The 18,144-nt window shown below is 41.4% G+C and overlaps 2 protein-coding genes across 4 annotated transcripts in view; one reads left to right on the forward strand and one right to left on the reverse strand.

The window, feature by feature from the left end:
• Tbp (TATA-box binding protein) overlaps nt 1-4,244 on the forward strand; it is a 17,584-nt gene extending 13,340 nt beyond the window's left edge. For both annotated transcript variants that reach the window (XM_059272924.1, XM_059272925.1), the window contains 3 exons: nt 1,408-1,575; nt 2,805-2,899; nt 3,768-4,244. In XM_059272924.1, coding sequence (XP_059128907.1) covers nt 1,408-1,575; nt 2,805-2,899; nt 3,768-3,847 — 343 coding nt within the window. In that variant the 3' untranslated portion in view covers nt 3,848-4,244. The remainder of the gene's footprint in view (nt 1-1,407; nt 1,576-2,804; nt 2,900-3,767) is intronic.
• Pdcd2 (programmed cell death 2) overlaps nt 1-15,944 on the reverse strand; it is a 19,734-nt gene extending 3,790 nt beyond the window's left edge. Inside the window, exons 1-5 of one of the 2 annotated variants that reach the window (XM_059272922.1) lie at nt 15,598-15,938; nt 15,000-15,242; nt 14,067-14,198; nt 10,956-11,059; nt 9,506-10,128 (exon numbers count right to left, since the gene is read on the reverse strand). In XM_059272922.1, the coding sequence (XP_059128905.1) occupies nt 9,856-10,128; nt 10,956-11,059; nt 14,067-14,198; nt 15,000-15,242; nt 15,598-15,880 (1,035 nt within the window). In that variant the 5' untranslated portion in view covers nt 15,881-15,938 and the 3' untranslated portion in view covers nt 9,506-9,855. Of the gene's footprint in view, nt 1-9,505; nt 10,129-10,955; nt 11,060-14,066; nt 14,199-14,999; nt 15,243-15,597 lie in introns of those variants that run through there. The other variant, XM_059272923.1, reaches the window with a different exon arrangement.
• Between the last annotated feature and the right edge of the window lie 2,200 nt (nt 15,945-18,144).

Genomic DNA, 18,144 nt, shown 5'->3' on the forward strand with positions numbered 1-18,144 from the left:
TCTGTAGCCCAGGCTGGCCTCAAACTCACAGAGATCCACCTGGCTCTGCCTCCCAAGAGCTGGGATTAAAGGTGGGCGCCACCGCCGCCCAGCTGGACTAGCACTTTTTTTATTTTATTTTATTTTATTTTATTTTATTTTATTTTATTTTATTTTTTTGCCAAATGCTGTTTATTGAAGGAGGGAGAAGCTCTTAAATACAGGCTTACAGCACAATGGGAGAACCCCAGAGGGCAGAAGTTCACTACTGATGTTTTACAATCTTGCATCTATGCTGTTAACTCCCATTATGCAGTATACACAGACAAGGAACTTCCCTTAAGCATTCAGGAGGGTAGAACCCGGCAGGGAATTGGCATAGGGAGGATATCAAGGTCAAGGTCAGCAAGCAAGGCAACAGTTACCCAAAACAGAGGCAAGGGCCCTACAGGTCCCCCTTTTACTAGAAAATGAGCTTCTGACTTAGGTTGGTCTAACACTTTTAACGTGTTATTTTTAGTGGGTTATCTTAATCACCTTGAATAGCATCATTTTTGTTACCCTGCTGTCCTGTACAACTTTGGTTGTAGCATTGTATTTGTATCCTGCTTTTCAGATGAAAGCTTCCTAAGTTGGAAAGTCACAGTTTTGTCCAATAATGGTATCCTAAGAATAGATATTTGAGCCGGGCGGTGGTGGCGCACGCCTTTAATCCCAGCACTCGGGAGGCAGAGCCAGGCGGATCTCTGTGAGTTCGAGGCCAGCCCGGGCTACCAAGTGAGTTCCAGGAAAAGGCGCAAAGCTACATAGAGAAGCCCTGTCTCGAAAAACCAAAAAAAAAAAAAAAAAAAAAAAAAAAAGAATAGATATTTGATGTAAAGGAAGATAGAATTTGTGTATTTGTCAATAGTAAATTTTACTAGTGTTTTTTTAATTTAGTTTTTGGTTTGGTTTTGGTTTTGGTTTTGGTTTTTTCCTAGATAGGGTTTCTCTGTGTAGCCCTGGCTGTCCTGGAACACACTCTGTAGACCAGGCTGGCCTTGAACTCAGAGATCCACCTGACTCTGCCTCCTATGTGCTGAGATTAAAGGTATGCACCACCGCCATCTGGCCTTAGTTTTGTTTTGTTTTGTTTTGTTTTTTTTTTATGGTTTTAGAAAGTTTTCATCTCAGTAGAAATTTGTGGGTCAGAATGTAGCAGTAATAGCAGTGATCATGATAATTGAACCATATGCTACATCACATCTTTTAAACTAGATCTTGTCAATAATGTGGCAAGTCCAAGGCTGATGTTTTGGTAGATTATGGTTTTTGTTAGGGACTCAGGGATAGTTTAATTACTTTTCTAATTTAGACTTCATTTAAGTTATTCTTCTAAATTATTCCATTGGGCTCCCATACATAACTCACTGTTTTTCCTTTCTGTAGTGAAGAACAATCCAGACTAGCAGCAAGAAAATACGCTAGAGTTGTGCAGAAGTTGGGCTTTCCAGCTAAGTTCTTAGACTTCAAGATCCAAAACATGGTGGGGAGCTGTGATGTGAAGTTCCCCATAAGGCTGGAAGGCCTTGTGCTGACCCACCAGCAGTTCAGTAGGTAGGTCTGAGAGGTACTGGGATCAGTTTTAGCAACAATCCATTTATAATCTACTCAGGCATCATCTAGGGTGAAATACATTTAAGACATTCAGTTTCTAGGCATATGATGTAGTTGCAAGTTGAGTGTGCTGCTTGTAAACATAAGGTGTCTGCAGTTGTACTGCAGTTCTCCAGTCCTTACAACTCCCATTTCCTTAGTCACTTAGTGACTCCTGAACTCCCCTTCAATGGAGAATATTCATTCACTTCTGTATGCCTTATCATTTTGTTAGTCAATAAATGCATTTAAACACATGAATTTGTAGTTTCTTCTACCACTTTTCTCCTGGTTTGAATCTTTTTTTTGTCAACATACCAGCAAAGTATAAATATAAGCAGCAGGGATATGCTGTCCATTATTATTCTTTGCCATTTTCTGGTGAACATTTGCGTAGCTTCCCTACTCGAAGCCTTATCTCAGTATCTTTTTTTCTATTTGCAGCCTCACCAGCTTACCACTTCCCTCACATTCACCATATTCTTGCTTCAGGGCCTTTGCACATGGCATTTTGATACCTGGCACATTAGGTTCAGTTTTCAACCTAGGAACTCCTGTTTGAGTTTCAGATATTCACTCAATGTTGCTCTTCCTCATATAGATCTTTCCTGGGTTTATCTACCAGTCACATATAAGATAGACAGGTCTTTTTATCAGATTGAACTAATAAACCCAAAATCACTAGGTTAGAATTTCACTAACTAATGTCAGTTCAGGTAGACAGTGTGATCAAGGAGTAGGTTCATTTCCATATTTGGTTTATCATTCTGGTTAAGTCACCCTGCTAGAAAAACTGACAGCTCCAGAATATTTCTATTTGGGGAGATGAGATATTATTACAAGGCTGACTGTCAGTACCAGCTCTTAGAGTGAATGGTGAGATTAAGCTGCTATTCCGAGACTTGCCCAAAATGAATCTAATGAGGATCAGAAAACGTGAATTACAGCTCTTGTTTTTAATCACAGAAAATGTAGATTCTGTGAAGACAGCATTAAGTGATAGGAGGACATGTAGTTTGTTGCCATGTCCATGACACACGTGGCTCTTGTTTGGCTCTTGTTTGCCATTTTCTTCTTGTGTGTCCTATTTGTTCACATCTGCTTATCCACTCACTACTTCCTAGCACAAGGCCTCATTGCTTTTACACAAAAACTGATGATTTCTAAACTCTTTCCCATTTTCTTTCTAGCTATGAGCCAGAATTATTTCCTGGATTAATCTACAGAATGATCAAACCCAGAATTGTTCTCCTTATTTTTGTTTCTGGAAAAGTTGTATTAACAGGTAAGTTAAAGGGGGAAGTAGTGTACCAAAATTGGAAATAATTTTAGAATGGCATTTCTGGGTTGGGACAGTTGTCTACCCTTGTGAGGATGTTTTTGTTTACATTTTGCTTCCCATCCTAACCTTCATGAGAAAGGAGGAAGGATGAAAACAGCAGAGTCCTGCTACAGTTACGGCCTTTAGCTAGATTATGCTTGACTGTGGAAGCAAGCGAGGAGGGAACACTAATAAGTGACTGTTTTCAGTTGGCATTAGCCCCCTGGAATTTGGGGTTACTAGATTACTATTCTGAGATAAGACAGAGAAGAGCCCATTGAATGCCAGTAGTTGGGAGAGTAAGAATTCAGTCCTCAGTGCTTACCAGTTACCATGTTACTCAGGACCAAGTGTGGGAAAGAACTGTGCACTAGGGGCTGGTATTGCCTTGCTGACTTCTGGATCCTGGCCTAGGACCAACTGTGGTAAAGAAATGGTGGTCTAGAGTGTTAAAAGTCACCCGGTGTACCATTTTTTAAAATGGTAAGAAAATAATGTTTTAAAAAACAAAGCTAGAGAGCAGGACATGGCCCTTAATCCTAGCACTCAGGAGGCAGAGGCAGAGGCAGGCCAACCTGGTGTACACAGCAAGTTCCAGGACAGCCAGGGCTACACAGAGAAACCCTGTCTCAAAGAAAAATAAAATAAAACAAAACAAAAAACGCTAGGATTATGACAAGGGACCTCTACCATTTGTTTCAATAGCATTGTTTGTCTTAACTGGGTATGGAGAGAATTGTATTTGTGGCTTTGTTTTAAGGTAGTGATGTTACTTTCTATTTTAAGAAATGTTACTTAACCATCTCATTTCTATTCCTATGTGTCTTCATAGGTGCTAAAGTTAGAGCAGAAATTTATGAAGCATTTGAAAACATCTACCCCATCTTAAAGGGATTCAGGAAGACCACATAGTGGCTGCCATGTACCCCGCCTCCCCTACCCACTTGTTTTTTAAAACCAGTCAGTTTTGGTACCACTGATGGTACAGTTGTGAGAAGAAGGACACTCTTCACAGGTGGCAGTGAAGTGACATGTGTGTCCTGCTGCAGGATACTGGAAAGGTTCCCTCCTCTGCACTGAGATCACCTGCAGCATCACTGTGAGTCGCTTGCTCTGTGCTGCTATCTGGGCAGCACTGCCCACTTATTTATATTAGATTTTAAACACTGCTGTTGATGAGTTTGTTGGTTTAAGGGACAGAACTTTAAGTGTTAAAGCCACCTGTACAATTGGACTTTTTATTTTAACTTTTCCCACATAAGCCAGTTTTTATATTTCTACCAGAAAAAGTAAAAATCTTTTTTTAAAAGTGTTGTTTTTCTAGTTTGTAACTCTAAGGAGTTATTTTTGTGCCAGATACATTCCGCCTTCCCAGTATTGCAGAACTGAATAGTTGTATTAATCAAAACAAATGTACATACTTTTCTTTCTTCAGAGTACTCTGCACAAAAAAAAACGCAGCCTGTAAATTGTTAGATTTTTGTTATAAATGATACCTTGTAAGACATGTGATCATACTGTCAAAGAAATTTATTTTAGATATAATGCCTGAGACCATTGTTTTGTTTGCTTGTCATTTTTTTTCCTTTTTTGCCTGTTGCAGTGAAAATGGACTTGCCATTGGTTTTATGGTCCCCATTGAACACCTTGTTTCCTAGATACTCCACAGTGTCTGGGGTCTTCACCAAACTAGTTATGTTTTGTTCCCTTTTCAGCCTTTGCCAGAGTCTTATCCAAGGTTTCATAGCTAGTAAGGGACATTGGAGGGCTCTGAGTAATTCAGGCATAAAAGTGTGGTGCCCTGTCCACAGATAGCAAGCTTCTCTGATAGAACATTTTTGTTATGGCTGTTTTTCTCATGAAATATCAGGTGGACATTTATAAGGCCTTGGATTATTTTAGGAGCATTTTATGTCCTTTTTTTTTTTTTTAATTATAAAAGTACATTTTTCACAGTTCAGAGTATGTATAATCAGAAAGAAGTCTTTTTATTTCCATCCTTACCTATTTCCCTAGGTAACTTCCAGATTAGTGAGTGTCTTCTAACCCTTCACCTAGATTATGCCTGAGCTCTCAAGTGATGGTGGCGGTGGGACACACACACACACACACACACACACACACAAATAAGTGACTGTTTTCAGTTGGCATTAGCCCCCTGGAATTTGGGGTTACTAGAGTACCATTCTGAGATAAGACAGAGAAGAGTCCCATTGAATGCCAGTAGTTGGGAGAGTAAGGATTCAATCCTCAGTGCTTACCAGTTACCATGTCACTCAGGACCAAGTGTGGGAAAGAACTGTGCACTGGGGGCTGGTATTGCCTTGCCAACTTCTGGATCCTGGCCCAGAACTCAGTGTGGTGAGCAAACAGTGGACGAGGGTGTTACAGTCACCCAGTGTGTTCATTGTGATGAGGAAACGGTGGACGAGGGTGTGACAGTCACCCGGTGTGTTCATTGTGGTGAGGAAACGGTGGATGAGGGTGTTACAGTCACCCGGTGTGTTGCTTTCTAAGTTCTTAATGTGCAATTCTGTCCTTTGAGGCTACTTTTCATCTCATTTTTGGAAAAATAATGAAGCATATGTTCTTTTGTGACTTTCATTTTTGCAGTCAGTGTATCTATCAGTTATCCTTCCAAGATACACAATGTAATATCCTCTTCGACACCTTGATTTGAACTATTCCCTTAGGGATGGTCCTTTGTTACCTGCAGTGCACACACTGTACAGTGCTGGACCAGTTATTCTTGTATGTGTATTTTGAATACATTAAAGATTTCTATAGTATACTTTTACAAGAGGAATTGATGTATTATAAACCATTTATGTGTTCTAAGTTTTGACAAATCAATACTAGATTCCAATCCCCCCAAAAAAGTGTACAAAGTACCCTTTCTTGCACTTCCCAGACATTACTGATGTTAGTAATATGAGAACTACTTGGAAAGGCATCATTCTAGTATTTCTCTTCAAGATTATATGTTTTTCTTTTTAAAATTCTTTTTATATGGGGCATTTTCATTTCATAAAAATTATTTCATTATGTTTTTTTTTTCATAACACTTTAAGAAAAAATGTTGGTATATATTTAGCTTTTTCCAATCTATTGAACTCTTATTACTGCTGTTAATAGTTGATTGTATTGAACCCTACGTTCTAGGCACGTAGTAGTTTTGGTAAGTAGTAATCTTGTTTTTTCTTTCTGGTATTTACTTTTAACATTTCAGTGGCTGGGACTTTAATGCATGTAGCTAAAGTTTTCCTGTGTCCTGCCACTCAGACCCAAGTGAACACACAGAGGCTTATATTAATTAAAACTGCTCGGCCATTAGCTCAAGTTTTCTACTGACTATCTCTTACACTAAACTCGGCCCATTTCTGTTAATCTGTATGTTGCCACGTATTCTGTGGCTTTACCTGTGTGCCATTACATGCTGCTCCCTGGACGGCAGGCTGGCATCCTCCTGACTCAGCCTTCCTCTTCCCAGAATTCTCTTTGTCTGCTTATCCCGCCTTTACTCTACTTCCTGCCTGGCTACTGGCCAATCAGCATTGTATTTATCAGTCAATCAGAGCAATACATTCACAGCATAGAGAATGGCATTCCCCAGCAAACGTACTTTGCTTTTTTTCTTCTTTCTTTCCTGTTTTTATTTGAGACAGGTTGACAGGATTAGGGTTCTATAGCCCAGGTGGCCATGAACTCAATGATTCCACCTTACTCTCTTAAGTAGCTGGGATTATAAGCCTCATGAACCACTAGGTCTCACCAAGGTTTTTATTTAACCTGTTCTGTATTACGCATATCTGTTTATCCTCATTGTTAGTTTTGACATACTGGTGACAGAACACAGGCTCTTGTGCTTGCAGGGGATGATCTCTGTGACTGACCTACCCCCAGAGTAGAACCCTTCATTCTTAAGGACATAGGGAATGGCAAATTAGTATGTACCGGTATGTTAAGTGTACTGTAATCTAGATTACACATGCAGCAGTCTTTTTGAGAAAGTGGTTGTGTTAGTTAGTGTTACTGTTGCTGTGATAAAATACCATGACCAAAAGCAACTTAGGGAAAAAAGGGCTTATTTCAGTTTATAGTTATAATCCATCATGAAGGGAAGACAGGGCTGGAACTCAAGCAGAGGCCATGAAAGAATGCTGCTTACTGGCTTGCTCAGCCTCTCTCTCTCTTTTTTTTTTTTTTTTTTTTTTTTTGGTTTTTCGAGACAGGGTTTTTCTGTGTAGCTTTGCGCCTTTCCTGGAACTCACTTGGTAGTCCAGGCTGGCCTCGAACTCACAGAGATCCACCTGGCTCTGCCTCCCGAGTGCTGGGATTAAAGGCGTGCGCCACCACCGCCCGGCCTCAGCCTCTTATACAATCTAGGACCACCTGCCCAGGGGTGGAACCATCCACAGTGAGCTGGGCTCTCCCACATTCATCAAGAGTGCCCACAGACCTGCCTACAGGTCAGTCTTATGGAGCCGTTTTCTCAAGATTCCTTCTTCTCAGATATGTCTAGGTTTGTCAAACTGACAAAAACCAAACAAGGTAATGGTCTTAGTGAGAAGGGATCTTGCTATATCTAGCCCAGGCCGATCTGATCAGGCACTCAGTTTATGGCCTGAGTTGGCCTTGAATCCATGGGCCTCCAAGGTTGACCCAAATGTACTCATGAGTGCCTGGCTGGTACATTAATGTCCATACCACCTGGGGATATCCCTAAATAATAGCCCTTACCATTTGTAAATAACTTAACACATTTACTTATAAAAGCCCTCAGCATTCAGACCTTTCTCTTAATACATTTTGAGTAGACAGGGCTACAGGTAATTTGGGATGTGACGCCACACTCTGTCTGGGTCTTTTCCTGAGTCACTGTGTTTCTACGTTTACCACTAATTGCCAATTCCTTCTACAGCTGTAATACTAGTTCTGTGTGGTTCTTAGTATTTTAGCTACCTCAAGTTAAAAATGAACAAGCTTAAAAGTAGCTTGGTAAATAACAGGTGTCCCCCTTAGGAATCTCTAAATGGTTCTATGTGTAACTTAATGTACACATAGGTGGTATGAACTCGTAGGCCAGGACTTTGTATAATATGCTATAGCCAGGGCTGGAGAGATGGCTCAGAGGTTAAGAGCACTGACTGCTCTTCCAGAGGTCCTGAGTTCAATTCCCAGCACCACATGGTGGCTCACAACCATCTGTTATGAGATCTGGTGCCCTCTTCTGGCCTGCAGACATACAGGCAGACAGAATACTGTATACATTAATAAATAAATAAATCTTAAAAAAAAAAAAATATGCTATAGCCAGATAGTCAGTGGTAGTAGAATGTGATATAACCTTGGCAGATTAAGATTCAAGGTGAACAGGGCTGCTAAGGTAACATATAACACAACAGCTCTGCTGAGGTTTGTTTTAGTGTGGTTCTCTGATGTTGGGAATTCACTGTGAGTGGGTGAAGACTGGAAGCACTGTTAACGTCTTAAGATGTGGCCATTTGCTTGGCCATGGACCATATGGAACACCCCATACCTGAAAGATGGCCCAGAACCTCCCTTTAGTCAGGGTGCTGCTTCCAGGGCCTGTTCCTTGTCTTCACTCACCTCCGTCAACCCAGGAGGGCAGCCTGTACAAAGTATTTGCACAGGGAAGATGAAGCCCTTGTTTCTCAGTCTTCTATAAGCAGGTCCCCTGGCTTTTCAAGGCCAGTTCTGAAGTAAGGCCTTCTCAAATCCAGGCTCCTGTCAAGCCTGGGACTACTGCTCCTTTATTGGCTCCTCCTTCATCCTACTCAGTCTAACAAAGTTCAGTTTTTCCATGTTCTGGCACCAGACAGTATTGAGTACTTCAGTTTTACCTACAAACCTCTTTAACTGTAAATTTGGAGGTGGAGAAATGCTGTGAATGTGATGGTTTAAAGAAATACACATGGTTCCTTCCAAACACTTTTTTTTAAAATTGATAAAGTTCCAGACTCTTATTCTCTTTATTTCTATTTTATGTGCATTGGTGTTGGGTTCCCTGGACCTCAAATTACAGACAGCTGCGAGCTGCCATGTAGGTGCTGGGAACTGAACCCAGGTCCTCTGGAAGAGCAGCCAGTGCTCTTAAACACTGAGCTATCTTTCCAACCACGCCCCCACCCAGATACTCTTAAGATTTTATTTTTTGTTTATGTGTATGTTTTGTGTATCTGTATGAGTTATGCCATATATGTACTGGGTCTCCACAGGTGAAAGGTCATCAGATCCTCTGGACCTGATGTTACAGGTAGTTGTGAGCTTCCTGATGTGGGTGCTAGGAACTGAACTTGGGTCCTTTGGAAGAGTAGCAAGCACTCTTAATAGCTGAGCCTGAAGCTGGAGAGATGGCTCAAAGATTAACTGAGCCCTAGCTGTTTTTGCAGAGGACCTAGGTTTGATTCCCAGCACCCACATAGCATCTCACAAGGATCTGTAACTCCAGTTTCAGGGGATTGGGGATTCAGTGTCTTCTTCTGGCCTCTGAAGTATGTGTGGCAAAACATGAATACATTACGAATAATAATAGTAATTACAAACAGCTGAGCCACCTCTCCAGCATATTTATTTCTGTGCACACATAATATTTCCAAAGTTGACATACCATGAACATCAATAATAATATCCTGGTGTTTATTTATACCCTATACCCCTCTTACTTGGTATCAATGTATGTTTGTAACATTAATATTATCACCCTTCATTATGGATATACCAAAAATGTAATTCCCTGTTATTAGAATACATTTAGTAATATAGAGACATTGTAAATAGTATATCAACCAACATTTTCATACTTCCGTCTTTGGTAACTGCTTCCTTGGGATAAAGTCCTGGAGGTGGAATTGTGAGGTACAGAGGCATAAGGAACGTTTTTAAGAATGTAACCTTTTTCAAGGTGTATCTGTTATATCCTGTTTCCACACAAATTCCTCTGTGTAGCCAGTGCCCAGACTACAGCTCTCAGCACAGGTGAAGACTGCCAGGACGCCCCAGTCCACACTTCTGCCCAGTCTGTCTGCCTTTAGGTGGTTCAACAGCTGGGGCATGACCTGGAATTCAAATATCCTCTTGGCACCACAGGAGCAATCTGGAATATCTTTTTCTTGAGGAATATTTTCACCAGAAATCCAGATGGGTTTAATACCTCTTCCATACCTGAGAATCTAAAATCAACAAGGACCACATTTCATCTAAGAATTTCCAATGGAATGATGACCTGAGGATCATTTAGAGAAAATCCACATGTGCTTCTATATACAACCAACATCCCTAACCCTCAAAGCCATTATTTCAGCTTATTTCCTAAATAGTGATGTTCCTCCCTAGGATATCAGAACCTTTTAAAACAATTAAAAATTATTGTGTGTGTACACATGCATATGGCAGCACTCATGTCAAAGTGTGAGTACAGAGGTCAGAAGATAATCTGTGAGTCAACTTCTGTGTGGGTCCCAAGGACCAAACTCAGGTTATCTGGTTCAGCAACAGGCACTGGCCCCACAATGATAGAATCTCATTCCTATTCACTGCATTGTAAAGGAGTTAAGAATAACTCATTACTAGAGTCTGAATACAAAATGTGGCCCAAAGTAGTTAGTACTTGTTTTCATATATAGTCAGAATCCTTAAATAAAAAAGGGATATATATGTAGTCAGACATGGTGCTCAGTTAAGTTGTTTAAAAAAGGGTAAATTCACTTTGTTTAAAATATATCACCATTGCTAAAAACCACCTAAGTGTAAAGGTCTGGATGCTTATTTAATTGAGTATTTTTAGGAAGTTGCCTTTAGTGATTTTTGTTTATGATAAAGTAACTTAATGGGGGAAAGTTAACAATATATCATGTTTTGTTTTTTTTTTAGAATTGTGTATGTATATATTTACGTGTATACAGTATATAGGCATTTGAATCATACTGGTTTTATAAGCTGAAAGTAGGGGTTATAGTCAATTTGAGAACATAATGAAGAGGTATAAATCCCACCTTACCTGCTCTGGTTCGAGGGCTATTTTGGATTTAAACTTTTGGAAAATGTGATCTTCCTTGGATTCATGCCTTGCCATGGAATCTAGTTCTTCTTCAAGTATTCTCCCTGAAAAAAAAAAAAAAAACCACACAATAATTATCGAATACTGGGATAATCCCCACAACTTAACAATTCTGTATGGGGAATCTAGTTAATAACCTAATTAGACAGCTTCCTCTGTTGAAGTAACATTAGTGCTTATTTCTAGGTAACATTATGTAATCATTATAGGTCTAGTCTTTAAGGCTTCGAGTTAAAATATAGATGATGGCATATAGCATTGCATCTTTTTTTTTAAAGATTTATTTATTTATGTATACAGTGTTCTATCTGCATGCATGCCTGCACGCCAGAAGAGGGCACCAGATCACATTATAGATGGTTGTGAGCCACCATGTGGTTGCTGGGAATTGAACTCAGGACCTCTGGAAGAACAGGCAGTGCTCTTAACCTCTGAGCCATCTCTCCAGCCCCATAGCATTGCATCTTAGGACTCCCTGCAATGTGAATCCTCATCACTATTGTTCTTAAACTATCTGGATTCTTTTTTTGTTTGGTTTTGTTTGTTTGTTTGGTTTTGTTTTTCGAGACAGGGTTTCTCTGTGTAACAGTCCTAGCTGTCCTGGAACTTTCTCTGTAGACCAGACTGGCCTCAAATTCACAGAGATCCACCTATCTCTGCCTCGAGTGCTGGGTTTAAAGGTGTGTGCCACCACTGCCCGGCCTGGATTCTTATTTCAAGTCTCCTTATATCTCACCTATCTCTTTCCAGTCTGCACTCATTCACAGTCAAGAAATGCCATTTCCTGTTCCATAGCCAGTTTGGAACTTCTACCTAACCTGAACCACTGTTCTTGAACAGACCAGTGGCTACCAATATAGCCTTTAGTGTTGGTGATGTATCAAAATACAGTTTTGATATCCTGAGTCAGATAAGCTGAAATTCACTTTCTTACCATTTTGATAAACTGGAGGAGGCACTTACTGCCATAAATAGCCAGGATGCATGGAGAATGTACACTCCCTCAGACTGATGTTCTCTCAAGTTTAGAAGCAAAGCATTAATGATTTGGGGGACCTTAAGATACTCCACAGGTATCTCCCTGTCCCTCTCCTCCCTCCCAACGTCTTTCTCCTTGCTGCCCAAACCATAAAGTTTCTGTTTTTCAAAACCAGGAATTGAATCTAGAGCCTGGTACATGCTGGGCAAAATATCCTACACTGAGTTCCAACCCCCATTCTGTTTTTATTCTTCTAGATAGGGCCTTGTGAATTTGTTCAGGCTTGCCTTAACCTCATTTGGTAGCCCTAGAAGGCCCTGGGCTTCGAATCCTCCTGCCTTAAGCCTCCTGAGTAGCTGGGATTATAGGTCTGTACCACTAAGATCTACTTTTGTTTGGGGTGTGTGTGTGTGTGTGTGTGTGTGTGTGTGTGTGTGTGTGTGTGTATGTGTATGGTTTTTCGAGACAGGGTTTCTCTGATTTAACAGCCTTGGCTGTCCTGGAATTCACTCTGTAGACCAGGCTGACCTTGAAATCACTGAGGTCCACCTGCTTCTGCCACCAAAGTGCTGGGATTAAAGACATGATAGATTACTGAATTCTTAACTGTTAACTTCTTTAATTTCTGATAATAACCACTTTCTTTTATTATTTGAGTACTTCTTCCCTAGTTTTGGAATCAACTACCTCTTTAAGTAGATCATTTTATAGATCTGGAGTACCAACTACAAATAAGATCATCTAACAATTTCTAAACATTTAAAAATCTCAAGAATTTTAAATATTTGTTGTAGATAAAAGTACTTATGAGTTGCTGGCATCTTCTAATAAAAATTCAGACCTACTTTTTGCAAATCTGTACTATTCTTTTCCCAGACCCAGTACATCAATTTACTCAATAAAATACAGCAGTCAGATATAAAATGATGTAACACATGTAATATTTGTACTCAGGAGGTAGAGACAAGAGGATGAATTCAAGGCAGCTTGGCCTACAGGAGAACCTGTCTCCAAGTAAAAGAAAAATATGTTCATTAATTTTTTTTTTCATTGTTGAAATATATTTTTACTAGAGATCTACTGTCAAATACTGGTTTGAAGTCATGTAGAATTAAGTGGTTATATAATTCAACTGCTTACTGTTATGATTGCTTCTTATAGAATGCCTACTCATATGACTGCCAGGTCCCACAGTCACAACTCTTGAGCACACCGTCCCTCCCATTAACTTCCTTTCTCAAGGAAAACTTGCATGTCTTGCCACTTGTAAAAACATGAGCAACAGTGTACACATGAGTAGACACATCACAGTTACATCCAGGTAGTTCGCATAGCATCCAAATCTAGGTTCTCCAAAAGAGCAGCAAGTGCTCTTAACCTCTGAGCCATCTCTCCAGCCCAGCATCCTTTTATCTGTCACAAGACATTTTACTTGGTTGAGCATTCATGGGCTTCCTCCTGACTACTAGGTGCCATTCTTCCCATTGTGTATTCCTGTTACCAAGCATGAACTGGGCCACAAAACAACTCTGACATTAATGTTTTAATGCTTGTGGCAAATGAACCAGTAACTGAGATTCTAATTTAGTTTCTATAAACCTGACCTTAGGGTTTAAAAGTTCAAATTCTAGAGTTAGCAAGATCTAGAATCAAACTATAAAGCCTATTTTTTTGTTCAAACACATGATACCTAGAACTTCATTTCCTCACTGGAAGTACAAGGCAGTGTGTGCAATGCACCCCATGCATAAGCAGCCTTAGGATAGGGTGAATCCTGGATTGGTGACTACACTTGTGTTGTTTACTACTCAGGTTTCTGTTAAATGGTCAGCATAGACAGCCCTAGAGCATGAACTCTAGAGAAGATAACCAAAGTATGTATCTAAAAGACTAAGTTATAAAGGGCCCTTCTTGTCATACATTCTATAGTTACTGTTTTGATCTACAATCTTCTACCATGATATTCTCTGTTTCACCACAGACACACACTGATGGAGCCTTTCTTCACTGAAGTTTTTTTTCCAAAGTATATTTGATCATAGTACTGTAAAACTGATGCACCGACTCCTTACCCATGCTTCCTGTAACTTCAGAATAATCTTCCATTTCCACAGCCTCAGGTGTAATCTCATCTTCTGCTTCTGTTACAATTTCAAATTCTGGAAATAGGAAGTTGTGGTCTGGAGCTGTCTGGTTTAAATGATCTACAAAGAAGTTATTAGCTTCATTAATAAACATTTAGTTTTGAAGGTGATCCGAAATGTTCCCATTTCTAAAGTGTAGTTCTGAGATCAGTGTTGGTGAGTGATTTCATCACAGTTTGAACATCAGTCACTGTGGAAGAGGACAATCACTATGTAGCCTTACGCCAGTCACCAAGTGAAATAACAGACATTAAATGTACGAGGCTGCTGCCTATAGAACATGTGAAGTTATGAGTTTTATGAGTCAGGCTCTCACTATGTAGCTCAGATGGGCCTCAAACTCAAACTCCTCCTGCATCTATCACCACCACTGGCTCAATGATATCTGTAAAATACACAGTAGGCTAAAATAAGATTAAATGGTACAATAAATATACCAGCTGTTAGCAGTCACTTGTTATCAAAGGATTGGATTAATATACTTAACTTCATGTACTCTAGGACCAGCACAAGCATAGATCACAGTCTACAAAGTCACTCACAGTTAAGAACTGATAATTTAATCAGATCAGGGAACCAAAAGATAGTGAAGCTTTATGTATGACTACTGTTAACTACTATGTTTCTCTGTTAATATGGCTGGTTGTATTTTAGGTTAGGGAGTCCTAAAAGCCAATACTCAAGAAAGGCTGTCCACATGAGTAAGATTCAACAACACTGTACTTTCATTATTGAAGTGTTCATGTTACCAGTTCTTAGAACATTTATAAAGTTTTCTAATTTCAACTTTAATCAGAAACTAAAATAAAGTATCTGGGTTGACTGAGGCGAGGAAACTGAGTCAGAACAAGGAAGTCTTACCTGACTCTGTACAAGCCTGCTTGTGTCCCAGCCGCCAGTCTAGTGTCTGATGCTCCTTACTGCAGTAATGTGCCTGCCTGCACCTAGAGCACGTCTTAGGGCCCAAGCAGCCACAAACCCTGCAGAGATGGGCTCCGGACTTAAGCTGGAGACAAACCAATCCTCCAGTGTCTGAAGCTCCCGTCTCAGAAGGTGGCTCATATGAGTAAAACTCATTTTTCCTTGGTAGCTGATTACGAAAAACTGAAACGAAGAGAAGAGGTATGGGAAGTATAAAAGTTTTCAGAGAAACAAAATTCAAACATTTGGACCTTCTTCGGTGTCACCTCATAAAGGGTTATTTAAAAAGGAAAAGTGAGGTTTTCGCTTTCAGGGAGCAGTTCCTATAGGAGAGGGAATAGAACCGGGAAGTTCCACCTGACAGGAGCACAACTAGCTGTCTCTAAAGAGTTCGTGCCGATCACAGTTATCACCGAGTGCAAAAGGATGAGACTCCGTAGGGGCACATTTCTAAGAAACGATTTCCATTACCGGACCACAACCACCCACGCCCGGGGTCTGGCCCCCGTGGCAGCCCAGCCACAGGCCGGCCGCTCACCTCGCAGGCCGGCGCAGCACGGCGGCTCGCGACAGCAGAAGAGGAAGAGGCTGCGGTGGAAGGCGTCGTCGCGGCCGGGCAGCGGCGCGTACACCTGCAGCAGGAAGGCCAGCGGGCGGCCGCAGCGCGCGCACGCCAGCGCCCCGGGTCCCGGCAGCTCCGACAGGCCCAGCCACGCCGGCCGCCCGCCCACCTTGCTGGGGAACTGCTCGCTACGCAGCCTCCAGGCCGGGGCCTCCTCGGCGAAGCCCAACTCCGCCGGCCCGGCCGCCCCTGCAGCCATGGGTACTAGCGCCGGAAGCGGGTGGTCCGCGTTGGACCGGAAGGCGGGGTCAGGCCGCTGGCTGGGACCCGCCTGGCGGTCACCGTAAGAGTAGGCAGGAAGCGGAAATGAATACGGGCTGCTGGTGGGCGGGACCCAACCTCTTCAACCCTCCACTGCACTGTCTCTACTTCCGGGAAGGCGGGGGCCAGATGCTTTTTCAGGCTTTGGGGACCTCTGAGCTCAAGGTGTTGGTTCGTAGCTGTAGACTTTAGCTATTGGGTAAAGAGACTTGGCCCGGATCAAAAACATTTCATAGTTGGTTTTTGTTTTATTTTGATTTGATTTTTTTTTGGTTTTTCGAGACAGTTTCTCCGTGTAAGAGCCCTGGCTGTCCTGGAACTCGCTTTGTAGATCAGGCTGGTCTCGAACTCACAGAGATCCACCTGCCTCTGCCTCTCGAGTGCTGGGATTAAAGGCGTGTGCCACCACGCCAGGCTCATTTCATAGTTTTATGTTCGTTAGATATTGCCATAATCTTGTGACTATCTTAGGGTGGTCCTTTTTAATCCCTGCTTCAAAAGATTTTTCCAGGAGCTGAGCAAGTTGTACAGAAGCTGAAATTTTGCAGGTTTCTATTAAGACAGTTTTATCTTTAGCAAACGGAACCTGTTGTCTAAGTGGATATTGGTGTTGTGTCGTATCAGAGAGTTTCTTATTCTGTTTTCATGTAACGTAGTATATCCTAAGTAAGGTTGTTAATCATAGTAAATGTTAGAGCTTGCTGTTTTCCTCTTCTCTTTCAAAGGGAGGGTCTGCTCTGCTGCGAGAAATTGAGGTTGGGGGCAAATGTTAATGTTCTTACCCACCCCTTGGCTTTGCCCTGCCTCTTGACATAGAAGCCTCCTCTTAAGGAAAAACTTTCCCTCTCTCCCTCCCTCCTCCCCTCCCTCTCTCCCTCTCTCTCTCTTTCCTCTTCTTCTGTGCCCCTCTCTCCTCTCTGACTCTCTGTCTCCCTCTCAGGAGGTGCACACCCCTCGAACCCTCTCCCTCTCCTTTCTGTCTTTTCCTGTCTTTCTCTTTATCCCTCATTATAATAAACCATTTCCGAAAGGATGCAGCCTCTGAGTTGTGAATGTCCACCCGCTGCCCTGCTGCCATGCCATATAGGCATGGAGCAGGTGGCTCACCAGCCCGCTGCTGCATCTGCCCAACATGTTTCCCTGCACCTTCGTGATACCCTCGGGGTCACACACTCACACACCGTGTAATATCATAACGGCAAACAAACGCAGAGCCTTGAAGCTTGTCCTCTTGCGGTTAAAGAATGTTCACAGTTGAGGATGAGCATTAGAAACAAGCTCATGGGGGGCTGGAAAGATGGCTCAGAGGTTAAGAGCACCGATTGCTCTTCAAGAGGTCCTGAGTTCAATTCTCAGCACCCACATGGTGGCTTACAACCATCTGTAATGAGATCTGGCAACCTCTTCTGTGTACATAATAAATAAATAAATCTTTTAGCTGGGTGGTTAAAAAAAAAAAAGAAACAAACAAACAAACTCATGGAAACGCTTCACACAGCTGGGGGGCCCAAATACTCACTGTCCTGTGTGTTGGATTTAGACAGATCTCAGGAAAACAGAAAGACAAAACAAAAGTGTGTTACTGGCTAATGTAAACCAGAATTCCTGGAAGGAAGCTGTTTTCATAGTCTGATCAATTAACAAAACGTTTTTTACTTTGAAGAGTTTAAAATGTTACTGATACTGTTTCTCTTTGAGTTGTTTTTAGCCCCTTAAGGAGCCCTTAGTGCCTACCTCTGTGTCAGACCTAACATCCTGAGAAACTCAAATTTAGCTCCAGAATAAACTTCATCCACCTCACCTTGAGGTGAAAGCTGTAGTCTTTGTGTCAACATTAGACTGCAGTGGGTTCCAATCTTGTATGCACAGCCAAATTAAGCACAGCTAAGACAGAAGAGGGGAGAAAGATTTATTACTCTCAGCAGGCAAGGAGAGCATGGGAGTGACTATACATATTCATAGAGGGGTCAGCCCATTTCTTTTATTTCCTATTAATTATAAAAGTATGTTTTTTCTGCCATTTGGCATACTTTTTAAATTTAATTTATTTTATTTTCAACAACAAAAAACTTTACTGACCATCAGTGGTGGCACATGCCTTTTTTTTTTTTTTTTGAGGAGGCATTAATGACTCATTAGAAATTTTCCGTCAATCCAATATCCCCAAATTGTACAAATATTAGAAGCCCGCCAAGCAGGCAA

The sequence above is a fragment of the Peromyscus eremicus genome, chromosome 8b (genome assembly GCF_949786415.1).
Source record: "Peromyscus eremicus chromosome 8b, PerEre_H2_v1, whole genome shotgun sequence".
Classification (NCBI taxonomy): domain Eukaryota; kingdom Metazoa; phylum Chordata; class Mammalia; order Rodentia; family Cricetidae; genus Peromyscus; species Peromyscus eremicus.